Source organism: Protopterus annectens, chromosome 2.part1 (assembly GCF_019279795.1).
Source record: "Protopterus annectens isolate FY-2018-M chromosome 2.part1, PAN1.0, whole genome shotgun sequence".
NCBI lineage: Eukaryota > Metazoa > Chordata > Ceratodontiformes > Protopteridae > Protopterus > Protopterus annectens.
Genome location: NC_056729.1, coordinates 1,378,952,340 through 1,378,977,163, shown reverse-complemented (window position 1 = coordinate 1,378,977,163; position 24,824 = coordinate 1,378,952,340). Strand labels below are relative to the sequence as shown.

General features: G+C 38.1%; 1 protein-coding gene across 13 annotated transcripts in view; it reads right to left on the bottom strand.

Moving 5' to 3' along the window:
• The window catches only part of OTOF (otoferlin), a 2,911,272-nt gene that overhangs the window by 438,472 nt on the left and 2,447,976 nt on the right, over positions 1–24,824 (bottom strand). For all 13 annotated transcript variants that reach the window (XM_044062838.1, XM_044062837.1, XM_044062844.1 and 10 more), the window contains exons 25-26: positions 17,880–18,014; positions 2,384–2,545 (exon numbers count right to left, since the gene is read on the bottom strand). In XM_044062838.1, the coding sequence (XP_043918773.1) occupies positions 2,384–2,545; positions 17,880–18,014 (297 nt within the window). The remainder of the gene's footprint in view (positions 1–2,383; positions 2,546–17,879; positions 18,015–24,824) is intronic.

The following is a 24,824-nucleotide window of genomic DNA, read 5'->3' as shown; positions in this document are numbered from 1 at the left end:
TAAAATTATTATTGAGAGAGAGGGAGACAAGATGGAAAATTAAACTTAATGCATCTGAATATCCGGGACTCAATGATACCATCTCTATTAAGCCAGTATTAGAGAACAATAGGTGAGTGTATAGTAGTAGGAACATCATACGGCAATAGTTTATAGTAGAATTGTGTTATGAATACAAGGGGATCGTGTATGAAGTACATTAGGATGGGCAATACCTCTTCATGCATCTTTTAAATGAGTTTTTTAATTGTGTTTTTTCAAAAGTGTTTTTTAAGGAAAATATATATATTTTAAAGTCTGTTTTATTAGTAAATTAATAAAAGTTAGGCATTGTTTATTAAATAAGATATTTTGAATAGGTTAAAATTTCAAGGGGTTAGTATAAGCTATTAAAGTTAAATTAGATAGGTAGTCGTTCTGGAATCAATGCACTGAGCACTTTAAATGGTTAATTAGTATACACCGGGTAGGAAATGTTTTAAGTTTGTGATTGGTGTAAAGCCATATAAAAAAGTGAGTAGTGGCTGTTAATGTTGGTTCTGATGAAATCTACTATCAGTAGATGAAAGCGCTCAACCAGTATTGTTGTCGAAGTCAATAAATTTTATACTAAGTTATTTCGTGCGTGCCCTTATGTTCAGTGCATCTTGGTGACTGTGACTGATTTTGGATTCTGTTGTTACTCATTATAAAAAGGATTTAAACCTGATAAATAAGCCTCTCAAACTTACCATCAGAAAATATAAGGCCAACGATGAACTTAGGGTTGCAACTAAAATAAAAGACAATCATACGTCTTTCTTCAGCTACATTAGAAAGCTCAGAAGTAGCTAATGATATTGTACCGAGTTTATCTACAGTGGTATTGCTTTTACTGACCCCAAGGACATTGCTAATATTCTTGTGGACAAATTCCAACTTCACTCTACCCACCTCCCCCTCTGTCCCTTCCATTCTCCCTCATAACCTTTCTTAGATCAATTTGGACCTAGTCCTTTTGTTAGTTTTCAAAGCTAAACATACTACTTGCATGGGACCTAACAATATCCCTAGATGTCCGCTGAGATACATAAAGGCCCACCTGGCAAAATCCCTCCTCCAGCTCATCAACTTGAATGTCTCCACTGGTTGTTTCCCAGAGGTGTGGAGAAAGGCATTTGTGGTGCCCTTATATAAAGCTGGTCCCTCTATTTCATTAATATTATTTACAAAGCTATGGAACATGTTATATCTGAACTAAAAGCAATGATATAAGTGGCATTTTACCCTTGGATACGCATCAGTTTGGCTTTATAAAAGACAGATCATGTCTCCAAGTAAACAAAGAAAGTGGAAAAAGTGCCAGAAGTAAACTGATAACCAAAATAAGGCACTGGAAGGTTCACCAGAGTAAAATCCACTGTTTTATTGATCGCACACAATATTAAAAAAAACGTGAAGCACATCCATAATGCATTAACTGTATCACCGCGTTTTCGTTACAAAAACTTCTTCAGATGAGCATACCAACTTCTGAAACCCCTTTATATACAGAAACTTCCCCAATTAATCAATTAACAAACTGTTATACTTTTAAAAACACAGTGCAAAAAACTAGCTACTCTGATAGACTAAAAGGCCTGTCGCTCTACTCAATGTCATACAGAATCCTGAGGGTCATCTCTTCTTAGCTTTCCATGCTGTGAAAAAGCCAGCACTCATTGAATTCCTTTGCCAAAATAAAACCCACAGTGGTAAAGCAAATCACCTCACTAGATACCTGTAGTTATTCTACCACATATACAATACCAGATGGTGTGACAGATACTTAACAAACTCCTCTCCTCTTTTAAGAATAGGCTTCTTAGCAACCTGTAAAACCAGTCTGGATGACTGCCTGAGTAATCTGAAATTTCCTCTGAGGATATATGGAGAAAGTCTTTTTAATAGGGACATTTATAGTCTCCTGCAAGTATTGAGTGAGGTAGCTGAGCTTCTCGTTAGTGTCCTTGGCTGTAAGCTTAGTACAAACCTATGACTGTATGAACCCATCCTATGTTTCAACTTTAACCTTTATGATGCAGCCTTTTATTGAAGCAGTCATGAAACTCATATGACACCCTTACTGTACTTAATTCTTCATTTATTTCATAATTCAATGGTGTACAGATAATTAGGCATTGATTTCAAGTGGAAAGAACTTCAAAGGTCCACATTAGAATTATTTGTTGGGAATCTGGCCCTAGCTTGATTTGGGGGTAGATGCAACCCCCCCCCCCCCCCACACACACACACACACACAGACTCAGGCCCTTGTAGTATGAAACTAGAAATGCTTGTAGATTCTTTCATATGTCAAACTACAGAGTAACAAGTGAAACATGAAGCAGAGAAAAAAAATTACCTGCAATAGTTCAAATGCTGCCAGCAGGTCACCAGCTGTAGCATTGCCACGGTATATCTGGTAGTACTCCAGTTGTGGCGGGAACCGAGGTGTGCAATACTTTTCATCTGACATTTTTACCACAGGTTTGGCAAATGTTCTACCCATAAATTCAGCTTTACCCTAAAAAATAAATATTTGTTATCTGAGTGAAATAAATAAATATTTGTTATCTGAGTGAAATGACATTATCAAAGCACCCCAACTGAGCAGTTAAAAGTTCACTGATCATGAATCTTGTTTCAGTGGTCTTAACACGAGAACTGCCTTGATGTCATTTGAAAAAGTTTGAACATGACTAGTTCCATTTCCATGAAATATTTGACAATGGAAATGCATTCATGCACATCTAAGCTACTGCACATACAAAACTACTCTAGATATGGTATTTGAAAACAGAAACTACATAAGAAACATTAACAGCTGATAAACTATCATTTCACTAGGCATTTAATCTAGTTCACTAAAACTTACAGATGCTTAAAAAAATCTTACCGGATCCGTGTCAAACTTTGAGGGCTGTTGGATACATCATGTTTATAAAATAAAACAGCATTAACATAAGTAACATCTGCATGCATATTTGCATATGCTAAAACACAGTTTCTATCTTACAAGTCAGATTAAGAAAAAAAAAGAAATATCTATCGCTCTATCGACACACAATAATGCAAGTATTTATTATTGTTGTGTTTGTTGTCTGTGTCAATAAAATTTTGTGTATTATCGTCATGTTAAATGTAGTCTATATATTGTATGCATACTGAGTCTGAAGAAACATAATTTCACTCGGTTCATACTTGTGTGAATCGAAGTGACAATAAAGTTTACGTTGACATATGTGTATATATATATATATATATATATATATATATATATATATATATATATATGTGTGTAGGTTACCTTCATTTACCCGAAAGTTCATTTGACTGAAACTCATTTGCCTGACAAGTAGTACTTGCAGTGCTCTGTAAGGCAAATGAAAGGGATATGTCCTTTTCCCCAATATAGTGCGACCCTGGAGTTAGTATATATAGTTAGGGTGTGTGTGTTCGGTTTTACTGAACAATATACAACAAAAAGCAGAGAATTTAAATCAAACTAGGTGGGGGGCTCTCCACACTATGAATCTACGATTATAGTATGGTTTTCCACATTCTGCAGCTAGTTTTGTACGTTGTTAGACTATAACACTACAGGGAGAAGTATTAATGACTCTACTATGGTTGTCACACAATGTTTGTGATTCACAAAGGGCAGTCTGTTGCCTTGCTATGTGGAGCAGGTGTTGTGTAGGATCTGGTACAGTGCCTTAATTAAAATGTAGGCATTGGGTCAGCCAAAGGTTATGGAATACAATTTTAAAGTAATCTCTGTGCTACCAAATTGGAACCAGATGTATGACAAAGGGATGAAATCACCATCTGATGAGGTGGAAGTCTGTTATCACATCTGCTACACTAGCTCTTGATGGATACTCATTTATTACCACTAATGTCAGGGTTAACAGCTGTTGTTCTCTTTCTGTCTGCAGCAACAAGAAGCATAGGAATATGGAAGAGTTATTTAGCAACTCAGGGGGCAGACTCGCAGAGAAAATTGAAAACGTCTTGAACTAAAATTGTACAGCTTGCTAATAAACGTATATTGGTTGTGTGAGCTGATTCTAAAATGTGCCTTCATTTCATGTTTAATAGTTTGCACAATCTGTCAGTTTTATTGTTTTGCAAATTCTTGTTGTGCCTATGATGGATTTTGGAATAATTTACTCTGTTATAAAGAGAATGGGTGATCTGAACTGTTACTAATGGTTAATCAAAAACAAAAACAAAAAAAAAAAAAAAGAAATTATTAAGACCTCACACTGCTACAAATAAAAAAAAAAATCATGATTTCCAAAATCACAATTTTATTTCTTAGCTTCAGATGTTAAGCAGCAAACTTTCCTAGCATACAAAACCCCTAATGGAACCACTATGTGACACAAAAATGAGAAAACAAACAGCAGAGAATAAATTAAGAAGCTTAAATGTAAGCACAGATGTACTGAGAGGTATTTTTCAAAGCAGTGTGTTTCCTTTCTGCTTCCATCATTTGAAATGAGAAATGTGTTACTAGCAAAAATGGTGCATAATTACATATGTATGGAATTGACTGACACTTTTTTTACTTTGATGTACAGCACAATATTGTAAAGAAACAGCACCACAGGAAGTATGTTGGCATGTATCATGTTGGTCCCTATTATGTCATTGAAAGAAGAGCTCATCGAATGGCATTTTGAATGGTGAACCATTCTGACAGAGATTGCATTATGGTAGGGATCAGGAAATTTGCCCTTTCCCCCACTGTAGTGTGATCTTGGAATTGGTATATATAATTAGCGGGGGGTGGGAGGTTCAATGAGCGGCATTACTGACGAAATGCCGTTCAATGATCTGATGTTTCAGTGATTTAATATAGACCCGTATCATGCAGAAAGTCATAACATTCTCTTTTTTTTTTCAGTGTGACTAGTCTGCTTTTTTAACATACTTTCTACAGACAGGTTTATCCTACTGCATTGTCTGGAACAGAAATGCTAAACATATATAAGATCGTTTATTTCTAATTGCATTTTGTAACCATGATCTTGGTATATTGAAAGCTTTATGTCAATGGTCATGTCAGCTATGACTGATGGTACTGACAGGATACATGGTTTGAGGATTTTGCTGGTCTTTCTCTAAAATCTGAAATGATTCCTTACATCAAATCAGACTATTTTAAGGATACATGTCAAGAAATGTCATATATGCTATATGTTGAAGCACTTTATAAAGACATATATAGGAATGACTTCTTGGTCATTTAAGCATGGAACATCTTAACGATATCAGAGCAAACAAAAGTACAAGCAGTTTGCCTGAGCATTTTATCTTCAAGCACAACAGATGTGGATGGATGGATGGATGGATTAACTATGCTCTTCTATGTAATATTTAAAGGAATATTAATGATGAAAAATATATTTACAACTATTTAAAACAAAAATGTTATTCAAATTTGGTGATTCTAAATGATACAGACTTAATATTCAACTCTATTACTAATGCACAAGCCAGTGCATTTCTTTGTGCCGGTCCCAAGCTTGGATAAATGGGGAGGGTTGCGTCAAGAAGGGCATCCGGTGTAAAACTTCGCCAAATCATTCATGCAGACACCAGTAAATATTTACATACCTGATCGGTCAAGGCCTGGGTTAACAATGACTGCCACCAGTACTGTTAGCCAACAGGGTGCTGGCAGAAATTGGGCTACTGTTGGCCGAAGGAGGAGAAGAGGCGGAAGACATGGCCAAAGGCAGGAAGACAGGAGAAAGGCTAGGACTGTGGTGGTGAGGGTCAGAACTTTGAATGTTGGCAGTATGACTGGTATAGGAAGAGAGCTAGCCGATATGATGGACAGAAGGAAGGTTGGTATATTGTGTGTGGAAGAGACCAGATGGAAGGGGAGTAAGGCTAGGTGTATCGGAGGTGGGTTCAAATTATTTTATCATGGTGTGGATGGAAGGAGAAATGGCGTAGGAGTTATCCTGAAGGAACACTATGCTAAGAGTGTTTTGTAGGTGAAAATAGTGTCAGATAGAGTGATGTTTATGAAGCTGGAAATTGATGGTGTAATGATGAATGTTGTTAGTGCATATGCTCCACAAGTTGGGTGTGCGATGGACGAGAAAGAAAACTTTTGGAGTGAGTTGGATGAAGTGGTGATGACTATACCCAAGGGTGAGAGAGTGGTGATTGGAGCAGATTTCAATGGGCATTTTGGTGAAGGGAACAGAGGGGATGAGGAAGTGATGGGTGGGTATGGTGTTAAACAAAGGAATGCAGAAGGTTAGATGGTAATGGATTTTGTGAAAAGGATGAACATGGCTGTAGTGAATAAGTATTTTAACAAGAAGGAGGAGCATAGGGTGACATACAAGAGTGGAGGAAGATGCACACAGGTGGATTATATCTTATGTAGGAGGGCCAGTTTGAAGGAGACTGGAGACTGTAAAGTGGTGACCGGGGAAAGTGTAGTAAGGCAGCATAGGATGGTGGTTTGTAGGATGACGTTGGTGATCAAGAGGAGGAGGAGGAGTGTGAAGGCAGCACCAAGGCTCAAATGGTGGAAATTGAAAAAGGGTAATTGTGAGGTGGAGTTCAGGGATGAGTTAAGACAGGCACTGGGTGGCAGTGAAGAGTTACCAAATAGCTAGTAAGGGAGACTGCTAGAAAGGTGCTTGGTATGACACCTGGACAAAGGAAGGATGACAAGGAGACATGGTGGTGGAACGAGGAAGTACAGGAGAGTATACAGAGAAAGAGGTTAGCAAAGAAAAAGTGGGATTGTCAGAGAGATGAAGAAAGTAGACAGGAGTATAAGGAGATGAGGTGCATGGCAAAGAGAGAGGTGGCGAAAGCTAAGGATAAGACATATGAAGAGTTGTATGAAAGGTTGGACACTAAGGAGGGAGAAAAGGACCTGTACCGATTGGCTAGACAGAGGGACTAAGCTAGGAAAGATGTGCAGCAGGTAAAGTTGATAAAGGATAATGAGGGAAACATACTCACAAGCGAAAAGAGTCTGTTGATCAGATGGAAAGAGTACTTTGAGGGGTTGATGAATGAAGAGAATGAGGGAGAGAAGGTTGGGTGATGTGGGGATAGTGAATCATTAAGTGCAATGCATTAGCAAGGAGGAAGTAAGGATAGCCATGAAGAGGATGAAGAATGGAAAGGCTGTTGGTCCAGATGACATACCTGTAGAAGCATGGAGGTGTTCAGGAGAAATGGCAGTGGAGTTTTTGACCAGATTGTTTAATGAAATCTTGGAAAGTGAGAGGATGCATGAGGAATGGAGAAAAAGTGTTTTGGTACCGATTTTTAAGAATAAGGGTGATGTACAGAGCTGTAGTAACTGCAGAGGGATTAAACTGATCAGTCACAGCATGAAGTTATGGGAAAGAGTAGTGGAAGCTAGGTTAAGAAGGGACGTGATGATTAGTGATCAGCAGTATGGTTTCATGCCGGGAAAGAGCACTACAGATGCGATGTTTGCTCTGCGAGTGTTGATGGAGAAGTACTGAGAAGGTCAGAAGGAATTGCATTGTGTTTTTGTAGACTTAGAGAAAACATATGACAGGGTGCCTAGAGAGGAGTTGTGGTATTGTATGAGGAAGTTAGGAGTGTCAGAGAAGTATGTAACAGTGGTACAGGATATGTACAAGGGTAGTGTGACAGCGGTGAGGTCTGCGATGGGAGTGATGGATGCGTTTAAGGTGGAGATGGGATTACATCTGAGCCCTTTCTTATTTGCAATGGTGATGGACAGGTTGACAGACAAGATCAGACAAGAGTCCCCGTGGACTATGATGTTTGCAGATGACATTGTGATCTGTAGTGAGAGTAGGGAACAGGTGGAGGAGACCCTGGAGAGGTGAAGATATACTCTAGAGAGAAGAGGAATGAAGGTCAGCAGGACTAAGACAGAATATATGTGTGTGAATGAGAGGGAGGATAGAGGAATGGTGATGATGCAAGGAATAGAGGTGGTGAAGGTGGATGAGTTTAAATACTTGGGGTCAATAGTTGAGAGTAATGGTGAGTGTGGAAGAGAGGTGAAGAAGAGAGTACAGGCAGGATGGAGTGTGTGGAGAAGAGTGTCAGAAGTGATTTGTGACAGATGAGTACCAGTAAGAGTGAAAGGGAAGGTCTACAAGAGGGTAGTGAGACCAGCTATGTTATATGGGTTGGAGACAGTGGCATTGACAAAAAGGCAGGAGTTAGAGCTGGATGTGGCAGAGTTAAAGGTGTTAAGATTTGCACTGGGTGTGACAAGGGTGGACAGGATCAGGAATAAGTATATTAGAGGGTCAGCCCAGGTTGGAAGGTTTGGAGACAAGCCAGAGAGGCAAGATTACATTGGTTTGGACATGTGCTGAGGAGGGATGCTGAGTATAATGGGAAAAAGATGCTAAGGATGAAGCTACCAGGTAAATGGAAAAGAGGAAGGCCTAAGATAAGGTTTATGGATGTGGTGAGAGATGACATGCAGGTGGTTGGTGTGACAGAGCAAGATGCAGAGGACAGCAAGAAATGGAAACAAATGATCTGCTGTGGCGACCCCTAACGGGAACAGCCGAAAGAAGATGATGATGAGTTACCAGTATAGGGTATTTCAATATAAATTAGAGTGAATGTTTTCATTTTTTGCATATTCTGACTGCATAAAGACATCATTTACCAAATGAGTGCATTTGAAATACTTGTGTTTATTAAATGACAAGGTGTTTAGCAGGATTATATGTTAAATGTTGATAACAGAATATTCAATGTTCTACTCAGTGAAAACATACTTGCTAGGAATGTCTCATTCACTGCTCGTACTAAAGTGACATGACAGTCAAGTGATCTAATGGAATGCATGGCGGCAAAACGGAAATAGCTGCACTACTTAAAACATGCACATCATATACACACTTTTAATGTGAGACGCAAACATTCTATAACCTCCTCGGGGGGAGGCAGCCACCCCACAAAACTTATATAACCAACGTTTATATTGCACTTACATTGGGGTAAGAAGTGCTGCCTGGGTTTCAGTCTTGTATAAACACCTGCCTCACCAAACACCCATCTTACACATTATTTATCTGCACAAAACATTCCTGTTCTTGACCAGTCAAAACAACACCTACTTGTATCAAGCACTCTTCTTTGTCTGCCTTGCGGCCTCCTCCATGTAAGCTGAACAGGTATACCTTTCAGAGGAGATGGCCAGACCACCTCAACTGAGTCTTAACAGCATGAAGGTGTAGAAGTTGTAACCTAAAGTCCTCCTAGATGGCTGAGTACCTTAGTTTGTCACTTAGAATGAGCCAGATACACCACAAGACAGCCTCATTTCTACTGCAGTGGATTTATTTGGCCTATTCCAGAATACAGCTCTGCCATCAATAACTCTATTAGTTTTATGGCAAGCATTTTAGTAATACTTTGCTATAAACCTCGACATATCATACTGATATGTTTGTATAGGGTTAAACAGTTCCTGTCAGTTTCAGCTAGGAAAACTATTGCCACCACCTATCTACTCCTCACTCTCTTCTATGTCTCTTCAACTCCAATTCTAATTAATCTACAAGTTTCCCAAAGAATAAATTAGGACAATGCTGCAATAAGACACCTAGTTTGCATCAAATCACCAAAGGAAAAAAAACATGACTTTTTCTCTGACTGCCATCGACTACCTTTCATAGCCTGATTCCGCCATGCTTTCTCTCCCCTTGTTTTGCATTTCATCAGTCATTACCTGATTTTCTTCCCAACAATGTTCCTGTTTCCCACACAATATATATTTTTGCACCATATTTATAGAATGCCCTGTTATAGAAGCCTATGCTCCCAGATGATTTTGACTTAACATCAGAAATGCAGATATAACTTTCAGTCTGCAAATACAAGTACCAAAACACATTAAGCAGTAGCCCTAGGTCCCCATAAAGTTGTATGAAATGCCACAAGCTATCCTACATATATGGTCATATGCCTTTTCCAGGTGAACAAAACATTTTGACAATACTGAGACACTACCATGACTCATATACTCATACAAGGCAAAGTGTTGATAGCATGTGTGATTAGAAATCTACTCCCACTTTTCCTGTCGTCTTTAAGAAGTTATTTAAAGCCACTAATTTGAAACTTCCTAATATAAATGTTTCACAAAGCAAACACAAAAACTCTCACTAACCATTACCTCCCAACTTGCTTTTTTGAATGACTCACATCTGATTGCCGCTCTTTACCTTGTGGATAGTGAACACAAATGGTGTCTCCACTCACCTTTTTGGGCTGAGTACATGCAGACTGTTTGGTTTATTAGGATATTTAGCACTCACCACTAAGTACAACCAAGCCTTGCTTGATGGCTGAATCTTGGTCATGCCTGTAAATTACTTAGCACAAAAAATCTGGACAAAGCCTAAAATACTGGGGGGACAAAAGCCCAAAAATATGGACAGATTTTAAATAGTGCTGTTATTAGCTTAATTGCTAAAATAACAGGATTTGTGTTAGCATGCATTTTCTGAAGCATATGGAATCTGAAACTCAAATGTATGTCATTATTTAGTGATTTCAATACTTAGTAATTTGCTGGTAAACCACAAATTTTATGATTATCAGGCCAAAAATATGGGGCAAAAATCTGGATATTTTGCTAAAATCTGGATATTTGAGAGGTATGATCCCAGTATCAATATTTTCTCTTTAATCAGTTTATTTTTAATTGTCAAGTTCTATTTCTAATGGGAATTAATGTATTGATAAACACAAAACAGGTACATCTCTACAGATGATGTGGAAAATCCATAATAAGAAACTGAATACTGAATGGAACATGACAGCACTACTGAAAATAGGAATACATATAAACATTTAATTAAATATAAACTGCTACTATTTTTAGTAATTTAATTTTGGGTTTTTGATTACATGAAAAGCACATTTTGAACAAGTTTTATGCATGTTTTTTATTGCTGAATCAGCATGGATTGTCTCTGCAGAAGGGAATGCTTTGTATCAAATACATCATAACTGTGTTTATGTGGCTATGCACCAAGCAATGCAGCAAATGAGTGAAAACAGAAATGTAGCAGAAAATATTGTACTGCAGTACAGAAAACAACAGCAATCACCAGAAGATGCAACAAGAATAATACATGGGCAGCTTTAGTATGTGATAAATATGGATAATTGAGAAGGCTATAAACCCAAATAAAACCTGTTGCTATTCCAAGGTTACATTAATGCAAATGAGTGGAATCATACACACATCGTGTGTCATTAAATGAGGAAAAATAGCCTGGATCCATGGTACAGAGGGATGGAGCCATGACTGCAACCCAGATGAGCAGAGGTTGATATCTGGTCCTTGCACTGGAGAAACAAAGCAGGAAGGAGAGGAGTAGAGTAAAGCAATGTGTGGCACTTGCTTCTCCTAAGGGTGGAGAAAGCTGTAAATACTTGTGGGCACATACATTTGGTGCAGTTTTTTTTTTTTTGTGGAAACTAGGGAAACACTACATATGATCTCTGCCTGACATACAAGCCCATGTCCAACCCAGAATTGATGAACATGCTCCACCTAAAAAAAAAAACAAATTCCCAAGAGCTACACGCTCTAGGGATCTAAACCTCACCACAACGATAAATAGGACGTGCTGGGGGGGGGGGGTATATTCCTGCCCCAGAGACTCCTCATGCTTTGGAACAGGATTCCAATCTTCATTAGGCAGAGCTCCTCACTAACACTCTTCAAGAGAAACCTTGACGAGTGGATAGGAAACAGAAAATTTACCTCGGGGATCACTGCAGTGGCTCTGCTGGACAGAGGCACAAGGAACTAATGGCTCTGTTGGACAGAGGCACAGGGAGCTAATCTAAGGGGTTGGCGAAAGCCAACACATTCTGGCTAGACTTATAGATGCCCTCGGGCAGATAGCCTAGTACTTACCTATGAACCTATGAACTTATATGCTTCAAGAGTAGGGTCTGGACAGCTTGGATAGAACACCCTTGTAGAAGTGAGAGGCTGTTGGCCTCCATTAGCTAACTGCACCCTCCTTGGAGTTTGGGCAAGTACATGTAAGTATAGGACTGAAAAGTAAAAAATCCTTGAGCCACCCCTGATGGCTGTCTAAATGATGGTCCCTTGCAGTCAACCCTTGCCCTGGTGATGGAAGGACAGATCATCCTGGTTAGGAGGGGGATGATTATCGACAGATTGGGGGGGCACAAATATAAAATAAATTGGTCCAAAAGCAATGACAACCTCATTTCATGGATATCTAATTCATATTTCTGATGTTTGTTTATCTCTTTTCAAATGGAAGAAAATATCATCTCTTTATTTCATTTCATGTTGTAGCCATCACAATAAATTGTGTTGCAAAGCATCTTCTGTCTGGTGCACTGAATATAAAGAAACTTCTCTTTTATTATTATTTGCCTTGCATATGTTTAGTTTCTTTATGATGGTGTAATATTTTTGTTGCATCTCTAGTTATACTATTAATCCTTCTACTGAAACATCTATGCTTTAGTTCTGTACTACATCTAAAACTACAGCTACCACTTAAGCAATTCACACTCTACTTATCCAAATAAAAATGATGTCCACAGTTATCAGGAGATGCAGATGAATGAAAAATAAATATATATTTCAACAAATAAATCAACACACAATATGTACCTTAAAAGTAGCAATTAACTAAATAAATAATTATTTCAGTTCATTTTAGGAGTCCCTTCATAAAAGCAAAAATGTGATTTGTCCTTAAAATATACTCTTGTAAAAGTTATTTCAAAGACCATGTGTGGTGAGGGGATGACTGGAGGGATGCCCAAGCTAAGGACGAGAAAACAAAAATAGAAATTGTAACTATATTAACATATGCTCTCCCCTTTATTGATAACAGCTATATTACTGCAGACCTTACTTGATTTGTAACTTTCTTGCTCTTTTCAGAAAAAAAAACATTTAATGTATGCATTCACTGTGATTTTCAATATGGTTGTTTTTTACCAAACCTGTACAGGAGGTGAGGAACAGAATCCTCTACCAGCCCCAAAATGACTTTCTTAAACACATTCCCATCTATACAACTCTGTAATATTATCCTTCTAATTCCATGGTTGCTTCCTGAGTTTTTTGACAAAATAAAGTTGCATTCTGACAATTCAAATAAATCTTCATATCTCTCGAACTATATGTGTTACTAATGAAGTGCAAGTTGTTCAGCACAAATTCATCTTTAAAGCGATAACATTCTTTAGATTCTAAGTCTCAATATTTGATGTATAACTCACTATGAACATAGTAAATGCTAGTGTTGTAATATTTTGTAATCTTACTAAACCTCAGTAGCCAGTCAAGCTCTATATGTACTGTCAGCAGTATTTTCATCTCCCAGGTGTGAACTTCCTTGTATACGAGTCTATGCAATTCTGTGTTGTTTGTGGAGCTATAATGAGGTATGAAATTATAATTAGTATGTGAACAACAGTTCATATCTCATTAGCTGCAGTAGATAGATCAGCAAAGCTGTCTTGCCTGTCATGTCATCTTTAACTTTAAGATAAAATATTTCAAAATGTGTATATAATATTGTCTGCAATATCATATGCCTAGAGGTATCTAGCTGATAACTAAAGAAACAGCTGGAGGTATCAGTGGGGTTTACCTATGTCTGTGCATGCAACAATAACTACTGGTTATCAGCATTTGCTTTCCACTTTCTCTCCAACGTGATTCATCTTCTACCTTATTTGTACCTCTGAGGTGTTTGCAAATTTCTGTTGTTCCTCTCTCATACCTTTTATTTACATTACTTATACAGTAAGAAGCTTGCACTTTTCTGTACAGGACCTTTGATGAAGGAATGCATCTTTCTAACTACCCTGTACCAGGTAATTTACAGTCAGTATGTTCCACACAGGTTATGTGCTCTTCAAAACTATATATAGTAAGTATTGAAACATTCTGCTAAGTAATTAGACAGAAACACTAGTCCCTGTTTCCTTCTTTTGAATGAATTATGGACCTTAGCAACCTTATCATCCTATTGCATGTTTCCAGCCTCATAGCATACAGCACTCTTGTGTGCTGTTTCCAGGTATGATTATATCTGCAGTCTGTTCCTGTCTGGCAGCTCTTTTAGCTTGCTGTCTGATCTGCTTACGCCTCTAAAATATGGATTTATATTTGTGGCTTTGTTATCCTACTCTTGATTTCAATTCCTCCTTGCTCAAGTCTCTCTTCATTGTTGCTGTAGTATACTTACAGTGTTCTTATGCATAGGTAGAAATTTGTGAAATAATTATGTTATTATAATACATTCATCCTCTAACTGTGGCATAAAACATATTCCAGACTGTTAATACATATAAAAAACTACAGCACAAGTGCAGAGAAAATTCTATAAATAATAAAATGTGGCAGCATTTTTTCACCTATAAATTTAATGCAAAAATAAATAAATGACCCACAGAACTCTATTCAAAGCTTATTGTTTTAAGAGTCAGATATCTAAGATGTATGCATATATCAAAGGAATAATTGCTTGGCCTTGATATGCAGGAAAATGGCTGACTGCTGATGCTGCTGTTGTTGTCGTTTGGTCATTATTCTGGCTTTGCAGGAGTAGTATAATTTGTGTGAAGGAACTTGGAATACTGTACTGTGTGGATATTATTTATACAGGCAAAGTTGAAATATGTTACCTAGATATTACTTTACCATAATCAGAGGTCTGAAGTATAATTAGCCAACAAATTGGTTGTAACTGTTGGGTGGGTATATGGACCATCTGTGGAAGAAAGCAACTAATCCTCTTATCATTTTCTCAGTTTAAACCATCACTAATCTAGCACTGCAAGACTATACTTTACAGTAAATACTGTATGTTTGTGTAAAACAAACTTGAAATGCATTACTGTGTCCATTATTATTATTGTTAGCACACTCAGACACTTGAGGTATACACAGTCAGTAAATTAAATGTAACCTAAGGTACAGAGGCCATCTGTGTACAGACATGACTTACTCCTGCTGTTGTTTGAAATTTCTCTATCAGAGAAAGAACAAAATATACCCATTTTCCAAAGCAGTACCATTTAAAGCCCTCTGCTGTGTCAAAGTGTTGAGATTTCTAGACAAAGTGTTGAGATTTCTAGACAGGGAAGTTATATGAATAGCTGTAAAATCAGTGAAGGCTTGGTTACTGTTTTTTTCTTTTTCTAGACCTGAAAAAGTTGTATGTGTTACTATTGACTACCACATTGCCACTGTGTTCAGAAAGTCCTTCTATGTAGCACATATCATTACCAAGGGTTTTGCATCCAGGAAGAAAGAGGTCATCATCTCTCTCTACTCTTCCCTCATTAGGCTAATCATCAAGTATAATACCCCATTTGGCATGTACCTCACCAGACACATGCAATAGCTGGAAAGGCCAGAAAAGTACATCATGAAGAGGATCCTAGGCCTTAAACACATGTCCTACATGGACAGACTCAAAAAACTCCAGCTATTCTCTGTCTCATATCATCTACTAAGAGGTGATCTCTGCTTGACTTACTGTTAGAAATGCTGCATCTAAAGAAATCCCAATCCCTAGCACCACACGCTCCAGAGACTTCAAACTCATTACCACAATCAACAGACCATGCTGGAGGGACAGGTTCATAACCCAGAGACTACCCATGCTCTGGAACAGACTTCCCATACATGTCAAGCAGAGAACCTCACTGGCCCTCTTCAAGAGAAATCTTGATGAGTAGATGGGAAATAGAAAGTTCACCCTGGGATCACTGCAGTGGCTCTACTTGATAGAGGCACTGGGAACTAAAGTGGTGCAGCATGATGCCAAGGCACTTCTATGGGCTAGGCTTGTAAAGGCTCCAGAGCCATTAGCCTTGTACACACCTATGAACCTAAAAATGGTTCATAGGCCTTTCTCTGTCACAGCTGTATGCTGAGTTTGAGCTTTTGATTCACAATTTGGTGAATCAATGAAATAATTGCAGTGAAAGTGGGTGGGGGGCATGGACAGTCAGTGTTTTTAGCTTTTCGTCATCAATGACTTGGGACTCAACAAAATTCAGAATATACACACGCATGCATGGGTATTACTGCGGTGGTGGTGCTGTGGTAGCGTTGTCGCCTCACAGTTAGACGTTGCCCATTTGATTCTCAGTTAGAGCGTCTTCTGTGTGGCGACATGAGTGAATGAGCGTTCCTTCATTGAAGGTTGTGCATTAGACCCGGCAAGCCAGCACGTAAAACTCTACTGCCAATCATTAGCAGACCGGAGTTCCGCTGTGGCGACCCCTAACCGGGAAAAGCTGAAAGACACAGTTTACACACACATGCATGGGTGCATGTGTCTGTGGCACCAAATTAAAAAAATATATTCATTTGTAATGCACCATGGCACAGATATCTTGGTATGAAGCAGAGAAGTGGTGGGACTGAATCAATTGCTGAGTTCCATTTAACTCCTTGGTGAGGAATTTGCAGTCTTGGTTAACTTTTGCTCTTTAATGTTCTACTATAAATCGCTGACAATTCCATTTTGAAGTTTCAGATGGGAACTGATATATTACATTTTGCAATATATTTAGTTTCTATTAATGACAGTGATTTCTGCTCAGAATGCAGAATTCAGCACTCAACCAGAATATATCTTTAAGAAGTCTACATTCCATTCTTAAGAAAAAAATATTTCATTACAGCTGTAATGTGTGGTGGTTCAGACATCACAATCTAAAGCTGTCAACAAGGTGTAGTAGCTACCTTTAAGTCAATGAGTCTACAAATGCAATCACATGTATGTTTTGTGCTTGAGTATCTTATTATCACTCCTTGAAAATGTTATCAGCTTCCAGAAAGGAACTGATATATGGCCTTTTATACATAGATAACTAGCAAAAGTGTTCATAGGCTTTCTTTTGTCACAGTTGCATACTGATTTCGAGCCTTTGACTCACAATTTGGTGAATCAATGAAATGAATTCTGTGTAAGGGGGTGAGAAGCACCCAGAGGTCATGTTTCTTAGCTCTTCACTATCAATGAACTGGGACTCAACAAAATATGATTTCTGAGTCTCAAGCTTTAGGCAATCCATATGAGAAAATGGGTTAATACCCATATTCTCCTGGTAAGAAACCTAAAGTTTGTGGGCATTCCAGCTGTTGCATATATCTGATCAGGTGCATGCTGAAAGGGGGCATTATGTTCAATGTTGGGTCTGATAAGGGCCGAATAAAGTGGGTCTATGACTTCCTTGGACCTGGATGCCATGCCCTTACTTATTAGTTGGGTGGCATAGAATGATTTTCTTACTACCTTGGCAACATGTTATTCAAAGGCCAAGTTACTGTCTACGTATGTTCCCAGAACCTTGACTAACTGGTCAAATCTTAGAGATATCTTATCGATGGAATAATTAGCCGGGGTGGCAATTTTCCCAAAAGGCACACTGAAATGCCTTTATATGAATATTACATTTGGACTACTTGAGCAACCAAATATCTTTAAAACTCACTTGTAAAATATACTAGATTATATGAGCAGTAAGTACAGTGTAAAATCCTACAATTTTGCATATTGCTAACCCTATTCAAATATGTTTCATTTGTGATGTGCAATCATGGAATATCACCATAACATCTGAATATTTCTACTAGGTAGAAATCTTTCCATAATGAGATATACTCAATGAAAAAAATTCTTCCCATCACCAGATACTTCCACTTGGATAGACGTTACTTTCATTTGTAACTGCCTGCAACAGAAAAATACAACAGGATCCAAAAATCTCACAATGACACATTGGTGAATATGCACACGTTACAAGCTTACCACAGTGTCCTGGTCATATATCTCAATAACAATGATTGGAGGGTCATCACGGAGCTCCTGAACTTCACCATAGAGTTCCACATCATCAAACACCAGCAGCTGGTCCCAAGTAGGGCACAGAGTTTCATTCAAAACCTGCATGAAGAAAAATGTTAAAGAACATATAACAATTAAGCTTTGAGTAAAATATGAATGCAATTTTTAAGGACAAAGATTAAAAATTCATATTAATATATTAAAACAATAAATGTCAAAACTTTTTTTCATATGATTAAGATGAAGTATAAGCAGTAGTAAAAACAAGTCTGCACAGAACAAAGGTAAATGAATATAGCAACAGGGGAGCTACAGCATATAAACCATCTTCAGCTACAAATAAACCTCTTTGAATGTGTGTAATTGACCAGTGCTCAGATAATAACAAGTGGGTTATAAAATTATTACATGCTATGCCAATATCGAGGCACTGTCTTTTGCCTTTTTTTAATGTATGTGCACGTGGCCACACCGCATGCATATGTGTGTGTCTCTGCACACTCTTATGTGCTTACATTAATAAGGACTAAGCAATCATTCAGCAGATTGTTTCAAGCCTAGCCAAAAATTTAATTTAAAAGTTACCTCCAGCCTCAAGGATAGCAAGACAAGATAGGCTGGAGGGGAATTTGAGGCTGCCAATCCTATTATCTTGGTTTTCATTGAAGGTAAAAGGATTGACATGTAGTTTGTTGCACAGCTCAGGGAAACATATGGTTGTGAAGCTATCATATCAACATGTCTTTGTATATGTATGGGAAGATGATACTGAAGCAAATGTCTTGAGAGACTTGGTGTCTCTATTTTTCAATCACTGCTGAGCTGCATTCATCCTTAACTTATGACTTCCTCTGTATTTTCTGTTTCAGTTTGAGCAGGAGTTTAGGAGACATCGTATGAAAGTAGATATATTTTCTGTATGGAGATGCTGGTCCAAGGTTCCCCATCTAATCCTATAAATTTTCAGGCCTGGACCCATCACTCTTCCCACTATCGCGGGTAAATCAAGCAGTGTCAGTGGCACAACAAGTAGCACACTCATTCTCAGATCCCTCTTTTCTTCTTTTCTTAAGTCACAATCAAAACCCTCCAATATTATTCTGCATAAATCAAAACCTTCACGACCAGAATACAAAACCAGGCAGGACAACTATAGTTGAGTTCTGTCATTCTTACATTTAATTAAAGAACTTATTCAGAAGCAAACTACAATCAGAACAACTCATTTTTAAATAATTCTAACACCAATCAAGCATAATGAAATGATATCACTTCCTAATACATCAATTTTGGTGCACACTTGATATTTAAATTTGCGTTGAAAAACAGAGGGTGTGTCTGCATTCAGAAACAATTGCCGTCTAAGCTCCCTGAACTCAAGTAAACTCCCAGAAAATCATTTATTCTAAGACTACAAATGTAAAAAGTTTAAAATTAGTACATGTGTCGCTTTCTAAATATCAAATGCACACTCAAATGGATGTATTAGGATTGATTGGGTTTAGGATTGTTTAAAAATTAGTTGTTCTAATTTTAGTTTGTTTCTGAAGAAGTGCTTCAATTATATTTGACAATGAGAGCACTCAACATGTTGTCCTGGCTGATTTTGTATTCTGGTCTTGAAGGTTTTGATTAATGTAATTGTTTGTTCTTCATTTTGGCAGTTTTCTTGGTTAATATTATTTGCATATTTACACTTACATAGTCTAAAATCCTTTTAAACATATACTCTCTTTCTTTTTGTGTAACATGCATAGACTGCAATAATTCTGTAGACTTGTTTTTTCCACCTCACATCTACCACTGTTGCTTTACCTAATGGTACTAAAGTATAATCCAAACTTCCTACTGACTCTACTTAATATTCCTATATCTGAACATGTTTCTTTTCTCATATTCTAAATAATCTTATCTTCCCATAATGTGTGTAATTGTAATCTTTCCCATTCTGTTAATATTCCTGTCTTCTAGTATAATAACATCCATATCAAGCATTCCACACCATTCCAATACACCTACCTTTAGTTAATATTCTTTATACAATTCACATTTATAGCTAAACTTCTCACTTTTTTGAAATTCATTTCCCTTTCATCCTTTACTTTTTTATTTTCTCTCAAACCTACTGTCTTAAATTTACATTTTACATATTTTACTCTTTTCCCAGTAGATTTTTTCCATTAATCATCATCCATTTAATATCTCCATAACTTTGAATGTATCATTTCTTCCACCCTTCTTTTTCTTCGTTTTTATATTTCATTTTCTCATCTTTTCCTAACCCATTATTCTCTACCATTATTTGCTCTCCCTGCCTCTTTTCTTGGTCTCCTTCTATACTCTGTTCTTGTACACTCTCTTGTTCTTTTCCTTACTGCACCCTTTTCCTCTGTATTTCCTTACTATCCATCCATGAATGCCCCATTTGTTCACATTTTACAAATTTCAATTCACATATTTTTGCTTCATGTCCCAATTTACTATAAATATAACACTATTTCTTATCACAGTTGTCAATCAAATGATCATTCTTTCCACACATTTAGACTAGCTACTAAACAGACAGGGACTAAAGCTGGAGGTGTCTTGATTTACATAAAAAATATACCTCAAGGCTGTTCAAACAGGACAAGCCCTTGAGCTACTTCATGTTCAAATCACCATAGGTAAAATCCAATACCACTTCCTTGCAAGCTATAGATCCCCCTCTATGACACAGGAAACACATACCATGTATGTAAACCTATTGGAAACACTCACCATTTAACTAAATACCATATTCATGGGAAGGGTGGCTTTAATTACCTTATGTGACATCAAATATACAGGCACAGGGATTCATGGATTTTGTAAATATAAACTCCCTGGACCAGACTGTTAATACACCAACCAGCGGTACAACCATACCGGATCTGGTCCACACTAATATGGAAATGTGCTGCACACCCCCTAGTATAATGTCTTCCCTGCTAAGGTCAGACCATAAAATGCTCTCCTTTGAAGTAAAAAAAACCTGGACCCACAGCTAACCATGGAATATTCAGGAACTCCTCTAAGGCTAGCATCCTGTTATTAAGTGATAACCTGGCAAAATTTCAAGCCCCCATAAACCCTGAGAACACTGCTACCTATGCAGAACTGTTCACAAAAACACTATACAAGCATGTTAATAGCTGCATAGAGGCAGCTATACCCACCAGGAGGAAGTACAGAACTAACTCAGAAAACAAGCCACCCTGATGGAATCACCAAAATCAATAGGCTGCATAACAGAAGGAAGAAAATCTTAGCAAAAATCAGGAGGTGCAGCGCCAGCAGGATAAAAAGCACTCTCATCAAACTAAAGAAACAATGCGGAGGAGAAATAAAGTCCACCAAAGCCAAATTTTGAGGTACATTTGGCCTCCCAGGCCAAGGACAACTACAAGGCATTATTTAGCTATGTCCACAATTTCAAAGGCAATACACAGTTGTGTGGAGAGCTCATTGTAAATGGACCACCAATGCTGAGCCAGAAGATGCAGCAAACCTACTGGCCAGTAAATTCAGCTCCAGCTTTTCCTCTCTCTCCCCCCCTGACCTTCCCTCAGGAAATACAATCAAATATAATTCCCCCTGCTATCACTAGGGAACAGGTCCATAATGCTCCCACTAATGCCAAGAACACTGCACCTATAAGCCCAAACAATATTTCAGGATGCCTTCTAAATAGCAGGAAACATGACCTATCAGGCCATCTGGAATTTCTATTTAAGAGTATCCTCCAAATAGGCTTCATACCTCATGAATGGAGAACAGCAATAGTCATCTCTCTGCACAAAGGTGGGCCATCTACAGACCCTGGAAACTACAGACCCATAAGTCTCACTAGTCTTATATGCAAATCCATGGAAAGAATTATCATGGAAATGATCAATAATGATATACTAAGCCTCCAGACACTGGACCCAACCCAATTTGGTTTTGTCAAGGAGAGGTCATGCCGACTGAACCTGGTGGACTTTTTTTGAGAAGGTCACCAAAGCAATGGATGAGTGCAAAATGGTTCACACTGCCTATCTTGCCCTCGCCAAGGCATTTGACACAATACCCCACACAGGCATTGCTGACAAACACAAAAGATTAGGTACAAACCTGTATGTCACCTGGTGGATCACCAACTGACTCATAGACAGGACCCAGGAAATTAGAACTGGGGAGTCTACCTCTACAAACAGGCTGGTCACAAGTGGAGTCCCTCAGGGATCGGTCCTTGGACTGCTCCTTTTTAGCAATTACTTCTCTGAATTCAAGGCTAATGTCAAAGGTTTCTGGCTGACTAAATTTGCAGATGATTGCAAATCAGGAGCTGTCATTAAATCCCACACTAACACAACTGTTCTCCAGTAACGGCTGACACAGATAGATGACTGGTGTCAGAGCCATGGAATAAAAGTAAATTCTAAGAAATGCATAACAGCATCCTTCTGAAATTCATCCATTGTGGTAACTATCATATTGACAAAACATCCCTTAGAGGTGACCCAGTAGTCAGGGACTTGGGGACACACATAGACAGTAATTTAGCATTTGACCATTGTGTGTCTACAGTAGTGAGGGAATGATTCTATGTTGTGCAACTTATAAACAGAGGTATGGCATATAGGTTCAAGGAAGTCATTGTTCCACTGTAATCAGCATTCATCAGATCTATCATGGAGTACAATGCCCCCTTTGGTATGTACCTAACCAGGCATACCCAACAACTGGAATGTCCACAGAAGTCCATCACTAAAAGAATACAGGGTGCAAGTAAAATGTCCTATGCCGACTTCCTTGAGGCCCTATCCCTGTATTCTGTCTCCTACAGGCTGTTGATGGAAGATCTATGCTGGGCATACAGGCCATTGTCAGAACCCACGCTGATGGACCTCCTGAATATCCACAAAACAAACAGCAAGAGAATTACCCATTTCAAAAACTTAAACCTTGCCTGTGATATAAATTGAACCTGCTGAAGAGACAGGTATGTACACCAGAGATTACTGGAACAGGCTCCCCATCCATGTGAAGCAGATTTCCTCAGTAACCCAATTCAAGTGTAACTTGGACAATTGTTGGGAAACAGGAAATTCATCCCTGGCTTTGCACCTATGTCTCTAATGGACACAGGCAACCTGTAAATGGTTCATCTCCCAGGCCCTGCTTATAAAGGTTTCATCTCCGAAGCCCCTGCTTACACTTATCAAGGGTACCAGAACTTGTCAGAGATTTGGGATGCATGGCTAGGCTTAAAAAGGCCCTTGTAGTCATTAGCCTAGTAAACACTTATGAAGCTATGAACCTATTTTGGCACAAAAGAAACATGTTTTCAGTTGTTCAATATTTCACAAACCCTCTGATTCCCTTTACATTTATCACACTTGGAATATGTATTATATTCCCATTTTCCGTGCATAATACAACAGCAGCACACTGCCGACCCCCAGTGCATAAATTTCTGCTATCATAAATTTTTTGTAATGTCCATAACATCTTTGCATGTAGCCTTTAAATAGTTCTTTAATACTTCTTTTTTTACTTTAGTTTGAAACTGCATATAAATTATATTTTTTGCTTCTCTATTAAATGCTTGAATGACATATAAGTTCCATGGATTATAATTCTTCTTTACTTCATACTGTTCTAAAAATGTTTTCATATACTGATCTGATTAAAAGAAAATGTTGCAAAATGAGTCTTTATTAATATGAATAAATGCTCTTACCTATTTAGGTGATATACTCAAAAACAATATAATATTATCACAAATGTCATACCTGTTGAGTTCTTTTTCCTTCTTACTACTTATTCTTACCAAAACCTTTTTCCTTTTCACATCCATTTTTTCTTCTCTCCTTCTCTCAAGGTCTGCCCATATGACATCTTCACCTCTTTCCTTATTTCCTCCACTTCTTTCTAGAGTCTGGCCATAATCTCTCCCCACAGCCCTTTCACGTTTGCTTTGATTACTGAAATCTTTCAGATAAACATCCTGCAACCCTCCTGATTGAAGGGTTATAATAATACATCCCTGCTGTGACTCACTGTCACCACCGAACAGTCTCTCGTGGATAATACAGTCAGAATCTTGTGAACGTTCAGCAACCTTCACATCATTCTCCTCCTTCACCTCACCCTTCTCGTTCACTATGAGTGCCTGCTTCATTCCTCCACACACTTCTTCTTCTTCCACTATCTGTTTTTGAGAAAGCTCAGCTTCCTTCGCACTTAAATCATCTGACTCACTTGAATTCTCTGTTAACAACCTCCTCCATGCTAGGAAAGCTTGCAATACTTCTTTATGCTTTTCTAAGCTGCCTCCACTCCTGGACCACATGCAGGAAGTACCACAACAAACAATGTCCCTACTCAAAAAGAGTAGGGGAAGTTCCCTAGTGCATGGCCAAATTTCTCCTACTAGTGTAAATATCACTGTGGGTCTCCACTGAAAAGAGATTACTAGCCAGTGGGACTAACCTGGTCACAAAGGGAAAATAAATAAATAAACAGATAGATAGATAGATAGATAGATAGATAGATAGATAGATAGATAGATAAATAAATAAATCTCAATTGTTCCTAAATAACAATACGAAATGTAACCCTTTCATATAATTGGACACTCAGTTCTTTAGGAAGTAAAGCCTGTATATGTAGGATCATGGAATGAAAATCCCCAGGGTGAGGTTTGGATGAAGTACAGGCAATGATTTTGTGTTAGATTGTGTTCATGCCCATGTTTCATGTCTGAGAACCTATTACACTTTTACTTTAAGTCACACATTACTGTAGCTAGCCAGTGGTCACATAAACAGCAAAATGTCCTTGAGCATTCCTCATGATAGTAGAGAAGACCCTCATATCACATCCTCCTGTGATAAAATAGAA